Raw genomic sequence first — 26,954 nt, 5'->3', positions numbered from 1 at the left:
GCTTGCCCTGCGATTGCATCCCAGGTGCAGGCAAACATGAAACATACTGTTACAGAAACCCAATCCAAAATTAGCTGCACTCCAAAAGGTCTTCACCGAAAATAAATATAGAGAATGATTATGCTGGAATGGTAACAATAAACAGGTATCCCATTGCACACCAGACTGGAATCCCACTAGTATATAGAAGGGTGCTGGAATGACTTGCAGTTAGGGCCACACAATTGAAATGTAGAGGAGATAGTCACCCGCACACAAAGGTCCAATGCATCAATACCTTTTATTGACAACAGATACAAATGGCATTACAAGTATGGGCAACGTTTTGGAACCTATCAAGGTCCCTTCATCAGACTAATAACAGAGTTGTCACTATGTTATTTGCCTGATGAAGGTTCCGAAATGTTGCCCATACTTGTGATGTCATGTGTATCTGTCGTCCATAAACGTACGTATTGATGCATTAGACCTTGGTGTGCGGGTGACTATCTCCTCTAAGCCGGAATGGTGAAATACATTAGAGGCTGAGCACTGAGCCCACAAAGGGAGGAGCAACAGTATGCATATGCTCTATAAATAAAGATTTTTTACTTTTGGTGAATGGAGTGTGGCTATTTCTGGATTGGGTCACCATGATTGAGTGCTGTCACATGGAGACAATGGGCCATTAAAATGTTTGCGTCTGGAGTTCGGCTTTTAAAAGACTATAGCTTCCTACTTCACCTAGCATCAAAGACAAGCCTTCATCTTGGAGGATCCTGTAGGTAGCAAAACCTTTTTTTCTTATTGAGAAATAAAAAAATACTTTCCTAAACAAAAGAATATAAATGGGCGATGCTTACCAAAAATGGGCTCCTCTGTGCGTACTGTGAAAGAAACAGGAAAAAAAGCATAGGTTGTTAGCGAATACTAAAAATTATAGAATAACATCAATCAATATTTACTATATATATATATATATATATTGAGTATGTAAATTATTTCACTTGTTTCTCCTTCGTATGTTCATCTGTTGTTCTAAAGAAAGCAATGATATATTTACTTTTTGTATTAACCCAGGGCCCCATAGCAAAAATGTGATGGGGCCCCCTGATGGCCTCTCTCTGAGCTGTGAGTAACAATGCCAAGATCCCAAAGACTCCTCTTGTGTATCTGAAGTTGTCTCTACACTGTAGACTTTACAGGGGATTAGAGTTGTCATCAACTGCAACCACTCCAACCCTTAATCATACTGTACTGCATTATATTCACATGTTCCTAATTTGCCTCAACACCCTAATGGGGCCCCCTTTAGCCCCCAGGCCCCATAGCAGCCACCTGGGCTGCTATGGCTATAGTTACACCACTGTATTAACCCCTTTCTGCCACCGGGAGCCGATCCTTTCAGGGGTTCCTAATGCCGGAGGCTGTTGGGCAGGCTCCTTATCATGTGATCACTGTGGTTGGCTGTCACAGTGATCACATGATCGAAAGCCCATCCCACTAGCTCCTGATTATATAGTGACTGGGAGCAGGCAACTGAGCGCGCTCCAAACACAAAGATTATCCCATTGGGGAAACTTTCCTCTACTTATACACAACAGGAAATGTTTCCAGAGATCTCATTCCATCTCACTGATGTCACTGGTTGCCAGGAGCTGGGCGAGGCTCCAAACAGAGCGTCACAGGTTGGTGAAAGCTCTTAGCAACCTTGGACGCTTTGGCCAGAAAAGGGGCACATGACCCGAGGAGAGGAACTCCTCAAGTACTTGACCTCTTCAAGCTGCCTCATTACAGGAACGTCTCTGCCCTTTAAGATTGGTCTTCCTGTCTGCATCACTTTTGCATGTTTCCCCTCACTCCTTGTATGGTAAAACCTTTGTCAGTGGGACAGGAAGCGAGAGGAAATCTGACTAATGGAGTCAGGGACATCAGTAAAATTGAGGGGTTCTAACCCTTCTCCATTCTATCCGAAAAAGTTTTGATTGAACATAAATTATAAAAAGCCGCTAAATGTATTTTTATTAACATTTAACTAGTTTAAGTACCTAAGCTTGAGTCAGTATCAACGTCATTTCAATCCCCTGTACAGCAGCACCCAGACTGGGTGAGCGAGGGGCAGAACTGGAAGCCAATCAGGTGTGTTGCATATAAAAGGGATAATAAGGATAACGTTGATTGGAGGAGAAAGCAGAATGAGTAAGAGGGATGATTTCATCAGTCCTCTGCTGCTCCAGTGCTGTCCAGTCAGCAGGCTGGGGATGGAGACACTAAAATTGGTGCCAGCTTGGCTCTGCTATATGGCAGAACTGTGTAAATATATAAAAGATCCCATACTTGTGTTTTATGTGTGTATTTAACTGTTTACCAATCCACTTCCATAGCCTGTGTTCTAATTCATAGTGCTAGGTCTTCTCCCACTTGCATTATGGATGACTGCAGGTCCCCTACCCATCTAGTCTAAGGTGAGTGTAACATATAATGATGATGGCCCTCCTTACCATCTTGTCTTGAATTGTATTGTGATTGTAATGTCTTCCTTATATTGTTAAGCGCTGTGCAAACTGTTGGCGCTATATAAATCCTGTATAATAATATAACGATGAGGCACGTTGCCTTATGGGTGTGCCAGATTTCTGTGACATATACTGCATATTTGGATTATAAATAAGGATTACTCTGTCATAACAATGTAACGCCCATAAAACACATTCACTTATGACGACGCAACACCTTACATGCTATATGCAAATAGTTTTCCTTGGTGGTATCTGTATACAACTGCCCAGATCTATAAGAAGGGACCATTAACCCATAAGGCCCTTTGAATTAACCTGATCTCACTTCTCTTAAGCTACGAGTCAGCATGGGACTGGAACTGAAAGTTTGACTCAGATTGGTGGCCATGGGGAAATAACTCTGGGTATTAGTAAGTGCATGTTGATACATAAGGTCGTCATTTACCATGTTGCCGAACCGAACAAGGTTTCAGTGAACAAGCTGAAAGAGCAACAGTGAGGTGTGAAAGGTGGTTACTAAAGATGGCCGTACAGAAAATGGTTATCAGATTTGAGTAATGGTCTTTTAATACAACGCACTCATCCATGTCTGACAGATTCCTACTTCAGATCTGCAAATTATTTGTTTAAAGCAGAACTCCAGTAAAAAAAATTGCAGTTTTTTCGGCAATACTAAGCTTCAGTTTGGAACTGTGCCCTGCAGTACTTCTACTTGGCCACTAGAGGTCCTTAGTTTTCCAGGTTGAATAACAGCCAGCTTCCTTAAACCCACTTTGTCTGCCCTGGCTTTCATGGACCCACCCATAGCCTGTGAATGGACATTGAAACGAGACTGTACAGCAGCCTGATGAGCTCATGTCAGATTTGCTTTCTCCTTCTATCGGCATGCTCCTTGTTCGTTACCTGAACAGGAAATGGGGAGACATCTCCCTCATGGTGACACAGACTGCAGTAAAATTTTAGTCCCTGTAGAAGGATTTCCCCTTACTGTACTTCCTGTTCTGTCTGATACTCATCTCGCAGATCAGGACACAAAAAAACACAATTAAAGCTGACATTGGGGTAAACCTTCCCCACTCTATCCAAAACAACCAAACATGTCTTGGCTGGACTTGGGACTCTAAAAAACAACAAAAATGGCTAAATTGTTTTTCTCTGCATCCAACCAAAGTTACAATCTTCTAAGGGCACTGTAGCCCACAGAAATTATATCTCAATATTCTGTCAGATCATTGCAATATGTTTTCTGATTTGTTGCTCTGGATTACTGCACATTTCACATGGTTTGTAAAACCATGCACAGCCAGGCCTAGCCCATAAAACCATGCACAGCCAGGCCTATCCCATAAAACCATGCACAGTCAGGCCTAACCCATAAAGTATGCATAGTCGGGTCTAGCCCATTAACCATGCACAGCCAGGCCTAGCCCATAAAACCATGCACAGCCAGGCCTAGCCCATAAAAACATGCACAGTCAGGCCTAGCCCATAAAAACATGCACAGTCAGGCCTAACCCATAAAAGTATGCATAGTCGGGTCTAGCCCATAAAACCATGCACAGCCAGGCCTAGCCTATAAAACCGTGGACAGCCAGGCCCAGCCTACAAAACCGTGCACAGCCAGGCCTAGCCCATAAAACCATGCACAGCCAGGCCTAGCCCATAAAACTATGCACAGCCAGGCCTAGCCCATAAAGCCATGCACAGCCAGGCCTAGCCCATAAAAACATGCACAGTCAGGCCTAGCCCATAAAAGTATGCATAGTTGGGTCTAGCCCATAAAACCATCCAAAGCCAGGCCTAGCCTATAAAACCATGCACAGTCATGCCCAGCCTATAAAACCGTGCACAGCCAGGCATAGTTCCCCTCACAAAAGCCCATATCCATTATAACCTGGAAGTATCATCATTATGTGGTACATGTATGGCTGGGCCTTCTTTCCTTCCTACTCTTTCCCTGTTTGCATGTCATGGTGAGGCAGATTATTTCACCTGACAGCACAAAACTAAAGGGTGGTGGAAATGTACCAACATTTTAGAGGCCAGGCCTTGGTCCCCTCATAAAAGCCCAGCTCCATTATACCGTGGAAGTAACATCATTGTGTTGTACATGTATGGCTGGGCTTTTTTGCCTTCCTACCCTTTCCCTGTTTGCATGTCATGGTGGGGTAGATGAATTCACCTGACAGCACAAAACTAAAGGATGGTTGGAATTGACCTAAATTTTAGATGCCAGGCCTAGGTCCACTCAAAAGGTCCAGCTCTATTATACCCTGGAAGTATCATCATTGTGTGGTACATGTATGGCTGGGCCTTCTTGTCTTCCTACTCTTTCCCTGTTTTCAGGTCATGGTGAGGCATAAGATTTCACCTGAAAGCAAAAAACTAAAGGATGGTTGGAATTTACCTAAATTTTAGATACCAGGCCTAAGACCACTTATAAACGCCCAACTCCATTACATACTGGAAGTATCTTCTTCTTTCGTGCCTTCCTACTCTTTCCTTGTTTGTATGACATGATGACTTTCACCTGAGAGAAAAAAGCTAAAAGTTGCTTGGGATTTTACTTTTTAGATGTGTCAAGCTTTAGAGCTCCTCTATAAAAGTCCTTGGTTCCTCTAACAGAGCAGTGTAGAGACACAACCACTTATGAAATGTCATTTAGCCTTCATGTCTGTGTGCTGGTGTTGGGCTCCAGAAATGAAACACCACATAACAATGCCTGACACTTCCATCATCAACTACAAGAGCCTTTCATGGTAACCATTTTATCATACTCCATAAGGCCTTATTGTGCATGGTAGGTGTTAATATTGAAGAGATGTTGTGGTGGCCTGGTTTACATATTACTTTTAGGATTTGTTATAGCTCAATTGAACTTCCAGTCTAAATCGGCCCAAATCATGCTACAGAGAAGGACACTTGATTTCTTTTGGTCTCTCTGCAGAGGTCAGACACGGCCCCTATTAAGTCATAGCTAGAGCTCTCCAGTCAGCTCTCCAGTATGTGAGGCATATTGGATTTTGTGTTCATTTTGCAAGTTTTCTTTAACAGTAGATTGTTTTGCAAATATTTAGCACTTACCATTATCAATTAAATCACTCAACTCATCTGAGAAAAGAGAATAGAAAAAACAATGTAATTATAGCAGTATAACACTAAAACAAAGAGAAAACAGCAAATTAAGAAAACTATAGCCAAAGAGCAGCAAATTAAATTCCACCTTCACATGAAGGTAGGAAATTGATGAGTGACTATGGGTGCCCATAGACATAAGTCTTCTGATCCCTTTTTGATAGATCGTCCAATGATCCAATATCTATAAGGCAGGGGTGGGCAAGTCTGGACCTCCAGCTGTTGCAGAACTACAAGTCCCATGAGGCATTGCAGACTGACAGTTATAGACATGACTCCCAGAGACAGAGTCATGTTGGGATTTGTAGTCAGAGCACAGCTGGAGGGCTAGAGTTCCCCACCCCTGCTATAAGGGAAGCACAAATTTCCCAAGAATGTGATCTCAGAGAACAAAGTGTTCACCGCTGAAGGGACTGTCTGCCCACCCTGCCTGCCCCATTGCACTACACGTGAACACTTGTGGACTAGAGTGCTGCTAATCTGGGGACAAACTGGCTTAGAAGGCACTGCAAGGCCCCGTTCCCTGTAAACTCTGTATAAGAACACTGTGTGCAGCAAGCTTTGGGCAGATTTGTTGAAGCTTTTAAAGCACTTCAGCTCCAGTTTGCAGATGTTAGCAGGCTCCAGGCCATTACATCTCTGGCACCTGCATATGCCTTAAAGACCAGGGCAATTTTTACATTTTTATAATGGGCCTGATTATTTAGTAACTTTGTAGTTTTTGGAACAAAGTAGACTTTCTTCTGGTGATATAGTCTTGCATAACTTATTTTATTTTCTAAATCAAAAAGTGCATTGCATTCTACTTTGATCAGTGTAAAGCTGGCCATACACCTATAGATGATCTGCAGATGTTCTATTGTCAGATGGAAAAAGTGCAACAGATTCCTCCATCTACGCTAAACTGTGTGTATGGAGGAATCTCCCACTGGGCCAAGCTTTAGTTGAACCACCTCTGCCGAACCTAGCAAAACGGCCAGATGGGAGTCTTGTAGATGCCGGTGGGCGTCTTAAAACGTCCTTTGTGCCCATACCCACACAACATTTGAAACAGCCAGTGATGGCTGTTTACATACAAGCAGTCCGGCGTCTGTAGAGACGCCCGATCGCTTCTATGTCGTACCTTCGTGCACCACCAGTGTCCCTCCCCCTCCACCACCGTTGTTTCCACTGCCGCAATCCCAAGCTCCCTGTAGGCCCGGGACCAGCATTGTGGCTCTGTGCAGGGAGAATAGAGGGAGATCAGTACACAATCTCCCTCCAATCCCCTCCCTGTTCTGTGAATGCAGGGAGTGATGTTTATTACATCACTTCCGCATTCAGCTGTCATTCTCTGGCTACAGAAGCCAGAGAGAAGCTGGTGAAGCAGATCTCTGCTTCATCAGCTTCGTTGGGGGTCCCTAGGTGACATTAGGGGTCTTAGAGACCCCTGATGTCTCCATAAAGAGGACCTGTCACTGTCATTTGATATCACACAGGGGCTTTCTTAGCCCACTATGTGATAGCAATGAAGTTAAGTGTAAAAAAAAAAAAATTAAAGTCACACAAAAAAACCCCACAACATTTTTTTTAAAGTCTCCCGCACCCACATACACACGCAAAGATGCGTCAGGTGTGCCTACAAGACGATTGTGCCCATTACGCCGCACATGTTAGATATCACGGTAAACGTCAGAGTGTGAACAATCATTCTAGGGCCAGCAATCATTGTTAACACTAAACTGATCGGCGGTAAAAGCTTTTAGCCTATGGCCAATTTTGACTGTGGTCTTTGTTTGCGATTTCGAGGGCGTGCACAATTTTAAGGCTTGACGTGCTTGTCGTCTATTTACTATCTTTTATAATTTTACCCTAATAATGTTTCATAACATAATAAAAGGAAAACAGTTTTATTTTTTTTAATTCTCTGTACTTTTTTCATTACATAGTAAAAAATAAAACCCCCAGTGGTGATTAAATACCACCAAATGAAAGCTCTGGTATAAAATTCATTTCAGTACAGCGTTGTATGACGGGATTAAAGTCAGTCAAAGTACCGCAGCGCTGAATACTGAAATATGGCCTGGACAGGAAGGGGGTGTAACACTGCGGTCATCAAGTGGTTAAGTAGGGAAATTTCCATAATTTAAACTGTCCAGGATAATCTTCAGAATATGGGACTTCCGCTAAAAACATTTGCGTGTTGCATCATATCCAAGCTGCTTCTGCTGATAAATCTGTGTTTCTTATCAGTGATTAATTTGAAAATCTCTCCTAGTTTGGGTTAGTTCATTCCAAGAACCCATTAAACTCTGGACATGTATTGTTATCACCTTTGTATTTAGGGTTCCAAAGCTGTCAGATACAATAAAGCTGGACTCCATACAGATATAAAAGACAAGCATGAATACAGCTCTACAATTATTATTACATCCTTAAATGTGCTTTATTTTTGGAATGTAATCTCTGTAAATATCTGAATTTGACTTGATATGTAGCTCTTGAAGTCACTGTACAGCACAGCTCTGATAGCGGGAGGAAGAAGCAGCACAAGGAGCCAGTTAGGAGTGTTTTAGTACAAGGAGCATGCTGATAGGAGAGTGCAGACTGACAGAGAGATGAGCTTGTAAGGCCTTGTTCACACCAAATGCAGACCAGATCCGGTCAGGTTTCTGCACACGCAGTGTAGTGGGTTGTGCCGCATTTTAGACGTGTTTTAGACGCGTTTTGGATGCGTTTCTGATGTGTTTAGGGGCTTTTTTGGTTAAAAAAAAAAACAATTTTTTTTTTAAAGTTTAACATGGACTTTCAGGCACCTGCATGTGTTTTTGATGCGTTTTTGCGTTTTAGATGCGTTTTTGATGCGTTCCAGACCAGATCCAGAGCATCAAAAACGCATCTAAAACGCAAAAACGCATCAAAAACGCATGCAAGTGCCTGAAAGTCCATGTTAAACTTAAAAAAACGGCCCTAAACGCATCAAAAACGCATCCAAAACGCGTCTAAAACGCGGCACAACCCACTACACTGCGTGTGCAGAAACCTGACCGGATCTGGTCTGCATTTGGTGTGAACAAGGCCTAAGTCTTCTACATCTCCTTCTACTGTCCAACCACAGGCTGAGGGGTAAGCAGGAGACATGCAAGTAAATGAAAAACTGCAACAGGGCTGTGCTGTGGGGCAGAGCCTTCTAAACCTCTGGACTGGATGGACAGAAATACAAATCCTTTTGGCAGATTAAATACTGTAGATCTCATATATGTATTTCGCTGTTAGCCTGGAGTTCAGCTTTTACCACTTCTACTCTCACACCTGTACAACCCCTAAGGACCGCAGCAATTTTTAAATTTCTGCGATGGCAATGTTTATGTGGCCATCATTTTGTCATTACTAAAGATAACAAAGTATTACATACAGTAAATCTTTTTTTAGGAAGTACTTTTTTTTTCTTCTTAATTTGTGAGGTTGCTTTAACTCCGTGTTTCTCAACCTGTGTGACCTCAGGACCCACATTTGTCCTTGGTCATTAAGTTGCGACCCAAGTTGCACTGCAATAGAACGCTTGGCATTAGGGTACCACCCGTTCCGGTGCGGGGGCGTATGAACTGTGGGTGGGAGGTGCTTTTGGGGTACCATTCAAACGAATGGCAACACAACACACCTCCCACGTCAGAATGCCCAGTAGGTGCGATTGCGTGGTACAGAGCATTAATCGAATGGTACTATGCAATTAATGGACTGTACTAGTGTGAATGGGTCCTCAAAAACACTGACAGACACACACAACCACAGACGCATTCTCACACACATACACACTCCAAAAATGTTTTCATTTATTTTATTTTTTTAAGGTCCACCCACTCTCCCTACCTGAACTGGAGTGGATCCTCAGCCTGGGGTCCAGTGCGGGCTGCTGTGCTGTAAAGGAGCTCCATCCATATGTGCATTGCCGGTACAGCTCCCTTGCGTGCCCTGTAGAGGTGCCGGGAGCCAGAATGTGATATCACCATGGCACCTCTATAGGACACATGAGGGAGCTGTAAGCAATGCACATATGGATGGAGCTCTCTCACAGCCATAGCCTCTTCCCATCCCACCTCAAGCTGCCACTCGAAGCCGGGCAGCATATTTTGAATGGCTCACCTAGAAAACTGGAAGGCTTGCGGGGACCCACTGAATACGGGGTTGTGACCCACTTTTGGGTCACGACCCACCAGTTGAGAACCAAGGCTTTAACTGACATCATGCCAAAGCAAATACAGTAATGAATGGAACACTACTGTTACTTGGTATCTCTCTACCTTGCTTCTGAGGGTGCTTATAAAGCAGCAGCAGGGGAGAAGGACAGGCATGCTACATACAACCTATGTACTATAATTAATTTTTTTTGGACCTATGTAGCATACCCAATGGTCACAGCTGTTTAAACTGAATGAAAGACCGTAGTTTGTTTTGTACTATTTTCTAAGCCATTACTAAATATTCAGTGTGTCTGTTAAAATTGATCCCTCAAATTAAAGTGAATCTTAAAAAATACATTCAAGTACCTTAACTATTAACATAAATGTATCTTATTTGTGTGTCACTCGGCTGTAGATCCTCAAATCATCTCTGAATTGGTGCTGACACTGTCCTTCCTTCTGGACGGTGGCTACTTTTGTTCCCCATGGTCCCTGTGTGTGTTGTATAGTAGCCACCGCTCCAAGCTCGCTCCCGTGATGGACTACAATCTCAATACAAATCAGTAAACTAAACGTGAGATTGTAGTCCATCACGGGAATTCGGCACCACCACTTTCTGCTAACATGCGTGAACAGCCCTCTCCGTGCAGGATGATGTTACAGTCCTTAGCCCATATGGTTTTTGTTTTGTGCTGATTAAAGTGAAATTCCACCTTTTGCATTAAATTATAAATATACACTTCTTCATAAAAGAAACAATGTGCATTTTATTATTATTATTTTGTTTGCATTCAGTAATGCAAGAGTAACTGCATTGCAACCGCAATCAGTAGATCATATGTGCAATGCGCTGGCTCCTGCAGATTCTTCCTCCCGTCCATGTCCATAATGAGATACAGATATGCAATAACATGGATGGGAGGAAGTGTCAATGGACTACAAGTGTGGTGATGTATTAATTGAGAACTATGAGTCCCTCTGTTGCAATGGTTTCTTCATTCACAGATCCTGTTGCAATCTGACCATGTTACATTATAGACCATAAATATGGGTGTAACATGAAACGTAGTCAGAAAGCACGCGGATTACCGAGCGGTCATGGAGTCAGCCACCACATCCGATTGCGTTGGCCTGCCATTTTCTAATGGCACCCCAGTCCCATTGGGTGGATCGTGCGGTTTCCCGACGTGATTCCGCCTGTGCAATCGAACAAGCAGATCATGTGTTGCAAAAAAAAGATACATGTACCTTTTTTCAGTAATTGCCGCACGGATGTAACCCCATTGAAATCACTGGAGCCGCGCAGCATCACTGTAGCTGTGTGCATCTGCACGCGATCACGCGGTCCCGGGACACGCGTCCCAGGATCGCTCAGATCTGAACCTAGCCTTAAGTATCTGTTTTTTCAGCGCTGTAATTTTTCATATATATCCAAAACTCATGGGCCACTTTATGTTTCATGCAGCTCTCAATCACATGGTCTGTAAGCGTATTCCCTGACTACACTGCAGGTAAGCAATGAAGCCTGGTTGAGGACCCATCCCAAGCATATCTGGGTGTAAAAATACATTGCATGATTTTCTAATGAATACAGAATTTAATTTTTCAAACATTTCCCAGAGTTTGTTGTTGGCAGAGATTTGTCCGCACTTCCTGTCCAGTGAAGCCATTGTCACCAGGACAGGAAGTGAGGGTAAATCTCTCTATCAGTGACCTGAACAGCAGTAAAACCCTGATGCTCCATAACTAAAAGAGAATGTTTTGGCTGGACACTAACTATACTATGTAAATGATTATTAGCTTTTCACTCATGTGTTTGGTTTCTGGTTTCTGTTATTAACTGTATCTGGTATCCAATACAGAACAATACAAACAGCAACAAATATTAACTACAGTTTGCATAAAATGTTATATGCAAAGAAAGTTGCTCAGTATCTTTCATAAAGCTACTACAGGCCAGAGAACTGCACATTTTATCAACATGTAGAAAACATCTAGTAAAGTAAGATATAGTTCACAGCCGTCCTTCACAATATATAACCAGTTCTATATACTGTGTAAGGACACCCAGTAATGCAAAGCTTCTGATTGAATTCAATGTTCTGGTAGCATATGGTTAAATTTTCAGGTAGGCAATGTTCACGTATTCCGGGAGGACTGGGGACCCGGAATTTTCTAAACCAAGGGCCAGTTCACTGTATTTCAGACTTAAGGGAGCCAGACTGTAGTAGAAAATGCCCCAGCATCGGTGGCAGTAAAGTGGTGGATTATTTGTGAGTGAGTGTGAATAATCTCAGGGTTCATGGTCAATAGGGGCAAAAAATAACCTAGCACCTATGATTATTGGAAGGAAAAATGCCCCATCCTTAATGTCAGTGGAAGAAATAGGTCCCCATCATTGGTGTCAATGGACACAATAGTGCCCAATTCTTGGTGTCGGTGGGAGGAATAGTGCCCCATTCTTGGTGTCAGTGGGAGGAATAGTGCCACATTCTTGGTGTCAGTGGGAGGAATAGTGCCACATCCTTGGTGTCAGTGGGAGGAATAAGTTCCCATCTTTTGGGTCATTGGGAGGAAAGGTGCCCCATCACCATGTCAGTGGGAAGAATAGATTCCCATCACTTGGGTCTATAGGAGGAATAGAGCTGCATCATTGGGGTCATTGGGAGGAATAGATCCCTATGGTTGTGGTCATTGGAAGAATACAGCTCCAAGGGCTGGTTAAAAGTAAGCAAAGCGCCACATCCGGTCCGAGGGTCACAGTTTAGGGACCACTGTGGTAGGAGATAGGAATTTAGGTAAGGCATTGTTACTTCTTTAGATAATACCTAACACCAAATCATAATGTTAGCTGCATACATCTCTGTTTAGACATACAATGCTGAGCCCGCTGTGCACCTGGCCCAAAAGCCACTGCATGGCCTGGTTTAGCTATATTTTGGCTGCTGGCTTGTGCTTATCCGGGAGACAATTAGTAAGCAAGAGAGAGAGTAATAATCCTGTAATATACAAACACTGAATGTGTGAAATAAAATAGATCTGCATTCTGCTGGTCACCTTCTCTTAAGATAACAGTGTATAGAAATACAGTAAAAGATCCCCTCGAGCGGGGTATGATATTAAAGAGGAAGGTCCCCCCTGTTAGACAGAGTTGTCCTCAATTCATATCCTCACATGTCCAGCAAATCTAGCATTGTCCTTCTGCAATATGCTGCTCTGCTGCCACAGCCCGGGCAACGCACTGCCATCTTGGCCCTCCTCAGTCATTGGGAGCCTGCTGGCATTTACAGGTTCAGGCAGCCGCCCCGCAACCATGTACATCAGATCCAACCACTGGCCACTGTGTGTCCCTACTCCTGCAATCTCCTGGTTATATCTCAGGGATATCCCAGGAAACAAGGACATGTCATTCTCTCCTAGGTGAGAATGGAGGTGGAATGGTGGTGCCAGAACAAAAAAAAAAGGGCCTTTTAACTGTATGGGGGTTTGGGGTTGGGGCAGTGGGGAGTTCAAGGATGCAAAGTTATAGAGTACACTGAAGGTCGGCTTGAAATGCCTTCAGCATATTTTCTTCCTCTGATCCTTGTATATAAAATCCATACCAGTTAAAATAAAATAACAGAAACATATCAAATAAAATGCAAGTGTTTAAAAGCAATTCATGGGGATAACCGAGGCATTGTTTGATAGTGACAGACCTGCAGTGGAATGAATCGTAGTAATATTGTTCTCTAAACAGCCGGGATTTGACAAACAAAACAGAAAAAGTGAGCGCACATCTACATTACAAACCAGCATGTAAAAATTCAACTCCGCTGACCGTCAGACAATAAAACACTGGAAAGGTTTAAAAATCCAAACACACTTCTTACATCCACAAATGGTGATAGACAGCCAACGCTGTTATGACTGATGCCGCATTTCTGAGGTCCCGCCGCTTTCATCGGGTACACTGATAGAAAACCATCTTTTGGTCAGCAATGTTGTATGCTAACATGCTGGTTCACTTATATCTGTTTGTAAGAAGATGTCTCTTTTATAATAAATGGAAGGACATGCTCTGTTTATTCCGTTTTTTTGGAATACCAGACCATCCAAATTGTTGCAAGAGCTCCAGAGGAATGGACGGGAATCTCTGGCCAGGGCCACGGTGCCGTCGGCCTGTAAAGGAGCACTGTGAGTGACTCTATTAAGACGGGCTGGTCATATGGGTTCCCAGAGAACCTCCTCCTGGGCTGCTCTATCTAAACACAGAGCTGTCACAGCCGAACCCTTTGTAGCAAGGAAATGCATGCGCTCGTAGGCAGGCCGGGGAAGACTACAAGGATCCATATACATCCAGCTTATCGCCCAGCCCGCTGTTGATTGAAGAATTCAACGAACCAAACAAACAGAAGAAGAAAGGAAAAGGGGAAAACAAATCCCAGCATAGATTCTGACGTCCTCACTCCTAAACGCTATGCAAAAAACTGGGGCTGGGTTAGCAAATGGGTTGACCACCAGCAAGGGCCACCCCAGGCTTTTTTTGGTGTTTTGTGCCCAGCGTCCTACTACTATAGGTGGCAGTATAACCCAGTAGTGAGATCTTCCAATCTTCACTGTGTCCTTCAATGAAAGGAAGATAAAGTTGATCAACTTAATCTTGTCTAAAGTGCCGTGGGTTTGTAGAAACTCCTGAGCTGTGATTTAACAATACGTAGGGCAAGCCTGACAATACATGGGCCACACATAGATTTTCATATAAATATGTGGGAAACTCAGTACATGTAACAATCATTACAATACAGGGGCAGCAAATGGCCAATTTGGACCATATAATTGCAACAAATGGGCAAACAAGTCAATATGTAGGCGACAAATTGGGCAATCATGAAAATACATGGGCAACTCCCCCATCAGGGATTTAGCCAGGGATTTAGGACAAGCAAAATGATCACCCCCAGTAAAAATCTGCCCTTTTTCCTTCCAAGCAAACACCTTCCCCTAGGAGAAACCTCACCCCCACCTGCATAACACCAGGACTCACAGATAGAGCGGGGCGGCCAATGTGGAGTAAAGATAAGTCCTTCCAGGCTTCTCCTTAGTTCTGTGTCATGTGACACATCAGTCCCGATGAGAAGCATGGAAGAGCATCCCTCCAATTTGTATCTTGAGGTCGGAACAAGGCTCATTTAAAGCCATGGGCAACACAAACTGCAGTCTAAACGTCTAAAACACCATGCAGCTGGCTGTACTTGGGTAGAACCGTTGCCCCTCCCCTTTCCCCACAGATACACCACTGATTGCAATTGATACCGGATTTGGCACATCACATGAAAAGTTCCAGACATCTATATTTCTACTATGTGGACTGATCTCTGAAAACAGACTTTCAAAGCAAAGTGACCGGTAAGAAGTAGGCAGCTCAGGAATTTCCACTTCCTTGGTTACATCCTTGATCTAGATCAGTGATTCACTAAGGCTGGATTCACACAATGCCATCCCTATGAAAAGCCCTTATAACATGCTTTGATGGATAAAAAAAACAGCCATTGACTTTTTTTGGCCAATGCATGTTAACGCAACACATATTTGTGAACCAGCACCAGCAACATAATGGCAAACCCCTGCACATGTCTTAATGTGCCGTATAAATCCTCAGGTGTGAGTGGGCCCTTTGCATTAAAGCAAAGCATGCATCTTCAACAAAACTGTGCAATAGCAACTCTGATGACTCTAACCCAGGGGTTCTCAAACTTTTTAAACATGGGGCAAGTTCACTGTCCCTCAGACATTGCTGGGGGCCGGATCATATTTTGAAAAACAGGGGGGGCGTGGCTGTGGTGCCGCACCGCCACGCCACCTCCCGTCCCAGAACAAAGGGGGAACGTTAGTGAGCAATTGCTGTGAGTTCCAGCAGCTGCTGCTCTGGTGTGAATGGCGTTACGCTGCTAAAGGAACCAAGGCATTTGGTTTGCCTCGGCATGTGCCCTGAGATGAAAGGATGCAGCCGCGCAGGCCGAACACAGAAGCTGCCAAGCTTCTGGAACAGCCTGTGTGTCTTCCCTGACACCCAGGTGGGGCCGGCGGAATGACGATCTCTGCCTGGACCCCGCGGGCGGGCAGCCGGCCGGCCGATTGATTGCTATATGCTGTTTAGGGCGGCTGGGCCTATTTTAACTGCTTGAAGACCGGGTGTTCAGTGTTCAGCGCTGCGGTACTTTGACATTTATTCCGTCATGCAGCGCTGTACTGAAATTCATTTTATACAATTTGTTGGGGACAGATAGAGCTTTCTTTTGGTGGTGTTTAATCACCACTGCGGTTTTTCTTTTTTTACTATATTTCGGGAAAATTACAGAAGATTTTAAAAAAAACACGTTTTTTTTAACATTATGTTAGGAAACATTTATTATCACCCAATTTTTTGGTGAAACATAAAAGACAGGGTCACGTCGGGTAAATAGACACCAAACATGTCAAGCTTAAAAATTACGCGCACTCGCAAAAAAACACCATACCCAAAATTGACCATAGGCGACGCTTTAAAAACTTTTACCGTTCATCAGTTTAGTGTTATCAGTGATTGATGGCCCTAGAATTATTGCTCTCACTGCGACGTTCGCTGCGATATGTAACATGTGCGGCGTAATGGGTGCAATAGTCGTTTTCGCAGGTATGCGCACCCGCCCATGTTTGAATGCGTGTACGAATGCGTGTACGTATGGGTGGGGACTTTAAAAAAAAAAATTAATTCTTTTTTATGTGTAACTTTAAAAAAAAAATTAATCTTTAATTGTGTTTCCTATTTTTTTTTCACTTAACTTTATTGCTATCACATACGGGGAGACCCCCCCTATGTGATAGCAAAAGATGTGACAGGTCCTCTTTATGGAGACATCAGGGGTCTCCAAGACCCCTAATGTCACCTAGGACCCCCGAAGAAGCTGATGAAGCACAGATCTGCTTCATTAGCTTCTCTCCAGCTTCTGAAGCTGGAGAGTGACACAAGAATGCGGAAGTGATGTAATATACAACACTTCCGCATTCTTTCAGAGGAGAGGGGACCGGAGGGAGGTCGTGTACCGATCTCCCTCTGATCCCCTGTGACAGAAGCACTATGCTAGTCCCAGGCTCAGCGGAGCCCGGGATCAGCGTGACAACGGGAGGGGGGGAACACGGGCCGACCGCCCATACAAGCGATCCGCTGGCTCTATAGCCAGCGGATCGCTTGTATGTTAACAGGCATCGCTGCCTGTTTTTAAATCGACTCGACTCGAGCGTGGCTTATCTAGATAGCTGCCGGCCGTTCTTTTACAACGGCCGGCCTGGAGATAGTAAAGGTAGGGGCCTGCAGCTCCACGGCCTTGACACCCGAACGGGCTGGGCCAAGGACCCTGGCGGGCCGGATGTGGCCCGCGGGCCGTAGTTTGAGGACCCCTGCTCTAACCTAACAGGTTCCCGTAAGACATGTCAGTAGTATTTGAACAAAAAAGAAATCCGAAGACAAAAATGTATTATATTGCATCTTACTAGTCCTTAGATGTGGTGGTTGCATTCATTTTCTTTTAGTCTAACAACCTGTTGATCTTTTCAGAAATGCCGTTTCCTTGTAATTTCCTGTGCAAAGAACTGAAATCTCAAACAGTTTTATCAGACTTCTCAGCTATCTTTTTTGAACTACAAAACGCCTCCACCTATGCAATGTTGATGAGGAGAGGGGGGAGTGTTTGTATTTGAGATCAGGAGCCTAAGGTGACAAGGCTGCTCCTCTATAGACACAGTAGAGTAAGTGAATGTTGTCACCCTAAGACTGGCAGCATCACCAGTTGAAAGTTAGGGAATAAAGCCAGAAAAAAAGTTGAAATATATTAGATTTTTGTTTAGTTTATATACGATTTAGCCTCTCTCGGGGCCCATTCACACTTGTCTAATTTCCTCCGGTAAAACATATACATCAACTGTGGCCATTTAACATCTATGCACTGCAGATGAGCGTGGATGGCTGCCCACCTTGTGCGCTCATATTAATGCATATCATTGCAAGTTGTGTATGTGTTTTGGGTATGGTTACCATTCATCATTCATAATTTGATGTGGCTGTCCCTGGGAAATGCTTTGTGGTGCAATGCAGAAGGTCAATCAATGAGAGGCCACAGGTTGTCCCAGGTCCAGGGGCCAAGACCACATTTTTTTTATAAAGTTTTTGTGTTGCAGTGTCATTTGCTCTACAGCTGCCACCCCAGACCTCAGATAAAGTGTTGTGTACAGAGCCAAAGAGTGCCATATGGCGCAGCCCAGGGGAGTACTTGTCTCCACTGTGCCCTGGCCCTGTATCTGAGCCCCAGTAAGTAAACTTCAGGGGGTCTTTTGCCCTTAATACCTTGAATAGCTGTTCCAAAAGTCTGTGATTAATCATTTTAGGGCATGCTAAAAACAGGGGGATTATCGACCGAAATGTATTGGCAATGATTTGGGGGGTATTGACTTCAGATCACTTTCTTTTCCTTGAGATTGGGTCAATTGCACCCTAATTACTTGTACCTTTTAACTTGTACTGTACAGTTACGACACTATGTTAGTGTCTTGTTTTGATATATTGTAAAATGAATAAAAAGATTTATTAAAAAAAATTGCTTGCCAACGCTCATACTAATGCGCATGCATAAGAAATGTTCGTGAATCTATATTCGTGAAGCAGGGATACTAAAAACGGTAATGCACTTGTGTCATGGGTTTTATTGGCATTTTAACATATCTTTTCTGTGGAAAATCTCTACACCTTCACACGTGAAACATTTTATCATGCATTAGGCCCAGCTGAACTCTCATTTAAATCAGTTAAATACATTCCAGGTTCATCAACACAAAAGGTGATCAAAGTCTTACAGTGAGCTGTTTTTAGGAAGCAGCCACAGCGTGAGTAGGTACGCCTATTCCTTGCCAGCACCCTGAAGAGAACAACTCTTGTTCTCTGTATGGAAGCAGTGGTCTCCCTGCAGAGGTTGGACACTCCCTGATGTCTGAGCTAGAGTTCTTCAATTAGCAGGAACCATGAACTTTCCTAAATGCAGAGCTCTAGTTTGGACTCAGCAGGGGGGGTGTCAGACTTGTGCAGAGAGACCACTGCTACCCCACAAAGGGCAGGGGTCCTTTTCTGCATCATGCAGACAAAGAATAGGCTTTTCTATTGTAAGACTTTGCACAGCTTTAAATACATCTGGAATGTGTTTACACAATTTAAACTGACAGTTCAAAGGGGCTTTAAGGCAGCCCATTCGTTTTGAATCCACACAAAACAGACATAAGCCTTGCGATTGCGATGGTATGCTGCAGCACTGGTGCATTGTCTACTACTGTAACAGTACATTGGGGAGCCATTCTAATGAATGGCACCACAATGTACCACACAATTTATTTTGTGTTATTGTGTAATATAATGCACCTTTTACAGCACATATAAAAAAAGAAAGTATGAATAGACTCTTAGGGTCTATTGATAAACAATTTGCAGATACATTCACCCTGTGAATCTCTGTGACCCTTCCTTCTGTGTGAATACAGGCAAAAATGAAAATTCTCAGTATATTTTTTTGTCGGGTCAAATGTAATGTAATCCCGCATGATGGCCACTGGATGGAGCTAAGGAGCATAAATAAGTATTTTGTTCCTATGATCCTCACCGCCATCTAGTGGTCATAGTGCGGTATTATATTACATCCGAACATCACGCAGAATGAATGTTCATAAGGATTCCAGGACGAATTGCTCTGCAAATTGTTTATAAATAGATCCCTTACATGGCTATTCACAAATGGGTGAAGAGTTTGGAGAAGGCAGGAGAAGTGAACAACCTAGGACAACATAGCTGAACTGGAAAGTGAACTGAATTGGAGAATTTTTCCAAATCAGCCATTTCGGTCTACACTGTTCTCTTCTGCCTTCTCCAAACTCTTCACCCTTTTGTGAATAGCCCTGTTTTTTTCCTGACTCTGCAGAATGCATGAAAGAAAAGAGGTCCGTTTGTTTAAAACATCAAAAACCTGCAGTACTGTGTAGGCATAAGTGCGAAAAGGCGCAGCAATGACACAAACAACCCGACACCAAAACATGCAGAAATAAGTCATGCAATTACACTACCTTCTGTGCACTCCACTGCCGTATTTGTCCTCTGCCTCCCATGTCCTTTTATTTTAAAAGAAAAACACATTTTAATGTTTGCTTTGATTGATCTCTGATTAGATTACTTTCAACACTTTTTATACTACCAACAGTGATACTCTGAGTATCCCTTATCTAGAGTTCCCCATGATAGCGCATCTGAATTTGCAGAATGTCTCAAAAAAGGAGACAAATAAAGATGTTCAATCAGCTATCGGAAGATTTCAACCAAAGAAAAAAAAATATTAAAGTTGAACTTCGGGCACAACATTTTTAATTGAAAGCGTTGCGCAAACTGTTTTTGCGGTATATACATTTGTGAGTAATAATATTCCTCAATAGCCACAAAGCGTGTAAATCCACTTTGTGCGCACCAGATGCCTTTGCAGTCCCAGTTATAAAAGTAGCGTAACATCATCACTGTGCTGTACATAGCCTGGGCAGAGGGCAAAGCTGTGGGAGGGGCTCAGCAGTTCCACCCACTACAAACTTCCTGCAAAAAACTACAGGAGGGGCGGAGACAAGACCAGTCACCCTGCAGAAGGGGAGACAGCAGCAGTGAGTGGTCTTTATTACAGGAAGCTCCAAGTTTTACACTGAATTACTGCACAGATCTGGAAGAAAGACACAAAACAAGATTCCAGAACACACATTACTCTTGTGAGGACAACATTTCCTTATCCCGGAGTTCAGCTTTAATAAATAAGCCATATGAGAAGCTGCTTATCTGTATCTGCATTTGTTTTTTTGATGTGCAGGTTAATCTGAGCCAAAAGTAGGCCCACCCAAATTCAATTCAGTGGTGATTAGTGCAGCAGATGGGGACTTGAAGTAACAAGAGTTTTCTGGAGATCATGTTAAAAATAATTTTTATAAATATAAACAAGACATACCCTGGTATTGAAGCATCGCCTAAAGTTCTCTTTAAAGCAGAACTCCGGGTAGAATTTTATTTAACCCTTGCAGTGTGGGGGCAAAGCTTACTGGTCCTTTTCTATCAGCCCCTTAAAGCTGAATCCAGGCACAAAAACATTCATTTAAAGCTAAACTCCAGACCCAAAATTTTTTATTTTAATATATTCCTTAATAGCCACAGAGGATATAAATGCACTTTGTGTGCACCAAATGCCTTTGCCAATAAAGTTATTGTCTTGTAAAAGCAGCAGCGGCATCATCCTTCTGCTGTAGAGAAAACTACAGGAGGGGGCGGAGATAAGACCAGTCACCCTGCACAAGGAGAGAGAGAGCAGCAGTGAGCGGTCTTTTCTACAGGAAGCTCCAAGTCTCACAATGGATCACTGCACAGATCTGGAAGAAATACACCAAGCTCACCGTGCTTCAAGGAAGAATACACAGGACTCTTGTATTCAAGCTTTAAAATCCTTTGTCTTTACCACAGTCATACAAACACCCACACACAGCAAAGGCAGTTTGCTCAGATGCCAAAGTCTTTCTGTTGTTCAGGAGACCAGAGAACAGTCCATACAAACACAGGGAGAACATGGAACTAAAGCCAGCAGACCTGCTCTACAAGTCAAGAATGGTATTCCAGCGCAAGTATCTGAAGTGTTTTTAATAAAGGAACAAGAAGAAGAGAGTAAGGTGCCATTCACACTTACCACATGCATGTATGTGCACAAAATCACATGCTTTTGCATAAGAGTCCCACGTTCGCTGTGTCATTGTTTGTTAATGCCGCTCCAAACCTGGGCAAAATGTGTGTGACCCTGCCGACACCCCCCAGTTTGACAAAAATACATTTTTCATGTGACCTATGTCGAAGGAGCCGAGTGGAAATTTATCGACCAAACAATGACTGCATTCAATCAGATGTCACTGTTCCGGTATTTAGCAGCCGCGGGAGCCGCAGTAGCTGAATACAATAGCCGACACCAGGGATTCCTTCATCTATGCTGTTTAGCAAGGATGGGGGAGTCTAATCATTTCAGCTTTGTGGGCTGAGCAAGATAATCTATGGCCTGCAGTGCTTAAATGTGGGTTTAGTTTTTCTGCTTCTTTTTATCAATGTACTTTATGCGTGTTTATGCCATATAACCCTTTAACTGCCAACAACATCTAAAATACTTCATGGAAATCATAGGGTTAAAACAAGCTCTGCAATTGTGAACTTTCTATATACATATGACAAGCTCTCAGCTTAAAGAAGCAGTCACTTCCACACCATTGGATGTATGTAACCCTCCATCATTCCTGGGTACTTCATGAAGAGCTCAGTGGACTTCATGAAGAGCTCAGTGGACTTCATGAAGAGCTCAGTGGACTTCATGAGGAGCTCAGTGGACTTCATGAGGAGCTCAGTGGACTTCATGGGGAGCTCAGTTGACTTCATGGGGAGCGAGCTCAGTTGACTTCATGGGGAGCGAGCTCAGTTGACTTCATGGGGAGCGAGCTCAGTTGACTTCATGGGGAGCGAGCTCAGTGGACTTAATGAAGAGCTCAGTGGACTTAATGAAGAGCTCAGTGGACTTAATGGGAAGCTTAGTGAACTTCATGGGGAGCTCAGTGAACTTCATGGGGGGCTCAGTGAACTTCATGGGACGTCTCAGTGAACGTCGTGGGGAGCTCAGTAGACTTAATGGGAAGCTCAGTGAACTTCATGAAGAGCTCAGTGGACTTAATGGGAGTCTCAGTGAACTTTATGGGAATCTCATGGGGAGCTCAGTGAACTTCATGAAGAGCTCAGTGAACTTAATGGGAAGCTCAGTGAACTTCATGGGGAGTCTCAGTGAACTTTATGGGAATCTCATGGGGAGCTCAGTGGACCTCGTGGGGGGCTCAGTGGACTTCATGGGGAGCTCAGTGGACCTCATGGGGAGCTCAGTGGACCTCATGGGGAGCTCAGTGGACCTCATGGGGAACTCAGTGGACCTCATGGGGAACTCAGTGGACTTCATGGGGAGCTCAGTGGACTTCATGGGGAGCTCAGTGGACTTCATAGGGAGCTCAGTGGATTCATGGGGAGCTCAGTTGACTTCTGATCAGTGATTCAGTCTTTCAGGCTCGTTGATTTAGTGCCCTGGTGACATTAGCTGGTTGAGCTGGAGTTTAGGGACATGCACGAGTCGACATCAGGAGTCTAATGAGACCCCTGATGACTTCATAAAGAGAATTCGGCACATGGGGCATGTTAGCCCCGTGAGAAATCAATACAGTAAAGTTTATAGAAAAGAGAAATGTAGAGGAAAAAATATTAATTAAAAGCCCAACATGGGCGCCCCAGGACAGTAATAAAAACCTGACAGAGATTCTAAATCACTTTATCCAAATCTACAACATTTTGCCTGGAGGTACATTTTAAAGGGATAACCTCTACAGTACTGAAGTGGTCAAACAATCCTTTTCCAGCCATACTGTGATTACGGATAGATATAATCAGTGATTTAAATAATCGAGTAGCTGCTTACTGTGAAATTGATGAAAAATACAACAGAGAATGTGACACTCCCTCATCAAGGCCAGGGCAGGTGGGTGGAGCTAGGAACTCAAGTGCAGAGATCTTTCCACCAAAATTCCTGAGACATCCTGTATATGTGAAGCCAGCATCTATCTGAAGCTGAAATACTACAATCTGGTGAGCTGACCCTTAAATGAAAACTCCAATTTCAAATAAACGATCTGACAAAGCTTATATAATTCCTACACAAGTCAATGTATTTTATTCTAAAGCAACTCTCTCTACTCAAGACATGAAACAAATGCCTCCCTGTGACACAGAAATGAATACCTGTTCCACTGTCCATGTCCCTCAACTCTGCTTAGTTGAAGAGAGAAGCTTGCTCAACGATCTTCTGCATTCAAGATTTCTAGGAGTGTCGGATACTGGCGTCACCCACTGTGCTCTGCAGTTTTCTTCACCATCTTCTAGGTTACTACAGAACATAGGCGACCTCAGAAGGAATTACAACACACAACAGGGGGCCCAGACATCCTACACACTTGGAAGTGCCAAATATAGAAGATTTTGAGCAAGCTTCTCTCTTCAATCCAGAGTGGTGTGGAGGAACTTAAGTTGCTTAGACAGAGCCCTGACCTCAACCCTACTGAGCACCTTTGGGATGAACTGGAACTCAGATTGCGAGCCAGATCTTCTCATCCAACATTTCATCTGACCTTACAAATGCTTTTTTTTTTTTGCCTGAATGGACACATTCCATAATCTTCTGAAAGGTCTTTCCAGAAGAGTGGAGTCTGTTGTGGCCTCAAAGGGTAGGGGGCACGCCATATGGTTTTGGAAGTGTAAATTGAGTGTAGATATACAGTAAGTGTGACAGTCATGTGTCTGCAAATTTTTGGCCACGTAGCGTAGTTCACCTGATGGCGATTGCTTTTATTATCAACAGTCAAAGTGGATACCCTTGTTAAACAAATTCCTCTAAGAGTCAACTGAAAATCCACGCCCATTAAATGGTTCTACCAATTAAGGGAAAGTACTTGCAAATACTATTGCATATTGGCTGCGGATGCATTTCGGGGGTTAATTAATTCCACTTGGCAACAATAGAAAGTTGATGTTAAAGAAGAAAAGATAAAGCATTATAATCAGCTGAGTCACAATTAGGTTTCTTCCAATGGATTAAAAAGTATTAAATGGTTTAGAATAAACCTGGGATTTACTGAGAGATTAGTATAACAAGCACCATGCATGCCATTCCGCCAGAAATAAAAGTGTTATGAACCACATAACCCTTGATTCAGTAAAAAGTGGCATATTATTTCTCCATGAACCCAAATGACTGTAATATGTAAAAGAATGTTCTCCAAAATGCTAATGAAAAACAAACTGACATCCAGGATGCAAGAAGAAGTATGGAAACCTGTACTGAAAGAAAGTACAGGGGGCTGCCACTAATGTCTTTTTCTAAAAAAGCTAGTTCCTGGCTATCCAGCCACTTCAATACTTTCTGAGCCACTGACCCAGAAAAAGATGACATATCAGCTCAAAGACAGCCTGGCAGCTAATGTTTAAAGTGGATCTGAACTCAAAAAAGTAAGAATTGCTCTGTTATAGAAAACACTTGGAAATATTAATTGTTCCTAAGCAGAATCCTGAAAATGTACCTTTTGTCTTGAATCCTTCCTGCAAATAGCATTGCACTTCCTGTGCCTGAGCACTCCTATTCTGTAGTCTCAAAACTGTTCACTTGCAGTGTAAAATCATCTGAGACAGGGGTAGCCAAACTACGGCCCTCCAGCTGTGGTTAAACCACAAATACCATGATGCATCTCTCTGAGAGTCATGTCTGTGGCTGTGAGAATCTTACAATGCCTCATTGGATTTGTAGTTACACCACAGATGGAGGGCCGGAGTTTGGCTACCCCTGATCTAAGGCACTGCCTATTCTGACCTTTATTCTCATCAGATTAGGAGCGAGGTTACTACTGTGCAGCTTGATGGAGAGGAAGCAGCATGGCATGCACCTCCCTGCTGCTTCCATTATGCAGATATGTGCTTTATGAAGCTCTCCTGCTGCTTATTGAATATTAGCCCACCAGTCATCAGGGGGCAACCCTGACCTCAGAAAGCTTTTTTACAAAGATGGCAACCTCCACACTGAGACACAGTGCAGGACAAACAGAGATTGTGTTAGTACAATGCTGGGCTAGTGACTTGAGGAGAGGTAGTGGATGTGATTCAAAGTCAAAGGGCAGCTTTCTGTCACCTGGGGTGTCCTCAGAGGTCCTACAAGTAGTCTGAGGAATGTAGAAAAGACGAGTCCAGCCAATTTTTATTGTATATAACACCGGCAACCCGTTACAGCCATATATGTCACGCTTTTTATGTAATATTTCTTCTCCAGTTTTATCCTCAATCATTGCCGGCATTTTAAGCCCTGATGAAGTGGGGGTTTGAGCTCTCAAATTGAGCTTTCAATAAAAATCAACTAGACTCTCAATAATGCTATGATACACCTATCTTTTCTACATTCCTCAGTGCAGGACAATGAATGGTAAGTCAGAAATTAAAATAAGATCAGCTGAAGGGCAATACTGGTGTCCTTTGCCCTGCGCATGACATTTTTGGGCCCAGCTTCCATATTTCAGGTCCTTTTTGAAATATGGTCAGCAGCGGCTGCCCATATGTTTCTCACAGTACAGGTACAATATTTCAGATATTACTATTTACTTATGAACGAGTGGAGTGTGCTAGTAAGACTAAACATTACCCCTTCCTCAAACCTCAATTTATTTAGAAATGGGTAGAGCCAAACTCCAGCCCAGATGCTCTCTTTGGGTCTGGACAGAGTAAGGAAAGGTAACGTTTTATATCAGTTCCTGCATTCATGCTGTAATTTGCCTTTGGCTGGAGATTTACTTACCGATAGCAACCACCACGTCCATACTATCTTCACTGTCAATGCCATTGAACACGCGGCAGAAGTACAGGCCCTTATCTTCCACTGAAACGTTAGGAATCTGGGGAGAGAAACATATATTTAGTCCATGCATAGCAAAGTAACTGGTTCATTCTAATGGTTGTCCCACCATTAGCATATACTCATTTCAAGGGAGGAAAGAACATCCCACCTTTTTTTTAGGCATACCTCCGTCCTTTGCACTATTATCACTTCCCTAAACATTTGCATATTGTAAAATGTTTGGTATTCAGTTGTTAAAATGTTTCTTTATAAAATAATTGGTATGCCCGCAAATTAAAATGTATTTAAGAGTAAAAGTCTTGTAAAAGTTTGTAGGATGTCTATAATGAAGAATGGATGACCTAGATCCACGTGGTTACTACATACAAACAGCACCAGATGGACCTCTATCAGTCATGAAAATTCTTATTTATTTGCAGTGCAAGTGTCTACAGTGTCTACATCAGTGTTTTTCATCCGTTTTTCAGTCAGGTCACCCTTTAAAAGTATGCAACATCTAGAGGCACCCCAGTCTAAGTTGTAAAAATACATCAATGTAAAAAACTGTAAAAAAAAACACATGTTTCCCCCTTTAAATCAGGAGCCCCCTTCACATCAAGAGCCCCTTTCTCTCACATCAGAGC

At 43.2% G+C, this 26,954-nt stretch overlaps 1 protein-coding gene across 1 annotated transcript in view; it reads right to left on the bottom strand.

Annotated features, from left to right (window-relative positions):
• The window catches only part of LOC108801977 (mucosa-associated lymphoid tissue lymphoma translocation protein 1-like), a gene marked incomplete at its 3' end in the record, with an annotated part of 93,863 nt that overhangs the window by 16,567 nt on the left and 50,342 nt on the right, over positions 1-26,954 (bottom strand). The window contains exons 6-8 of the mRNA XM_018573882.1: positions 26,272-26,368; positions 5,583-5,609; positions 843-866 (exon numbers count right to left, since the gene is read on the bottom strand). Of these exons, the coding sequence (XP_018429384.1) occupies positions 843-866; positions 5,583-5,609; positions 26,272-26,368 (148 nt within the window). The remainder of the gene's footprint in view (positions 1-842; positions 867-5,582; positions 5,610-26,271; positions 26,369-26,954) is intronic.

The sequence above is a fragment of the Nanorana parkeri genome, unplaced genomic scaffold (genome assembly GCF_000935625.1).
Source record: "Nanorana parkeri isolate BGI_ZX_2015 unplaced genomic scaffold, ASM93562v1 scaffold2592, whole genome shotgun sequence".
Classification (NCBI taxonomy): Eukaryota; Metazoa; Chordata; class Amphibia; order Anura; family Dicroglossidae; genus Nanorana; species Nanorana parkeri.
The sequence above is the reverse complement of the archived record's forward strand: the minus strand, read 5'-3'. Positions and strand labels throughout refer to the sequence as shown.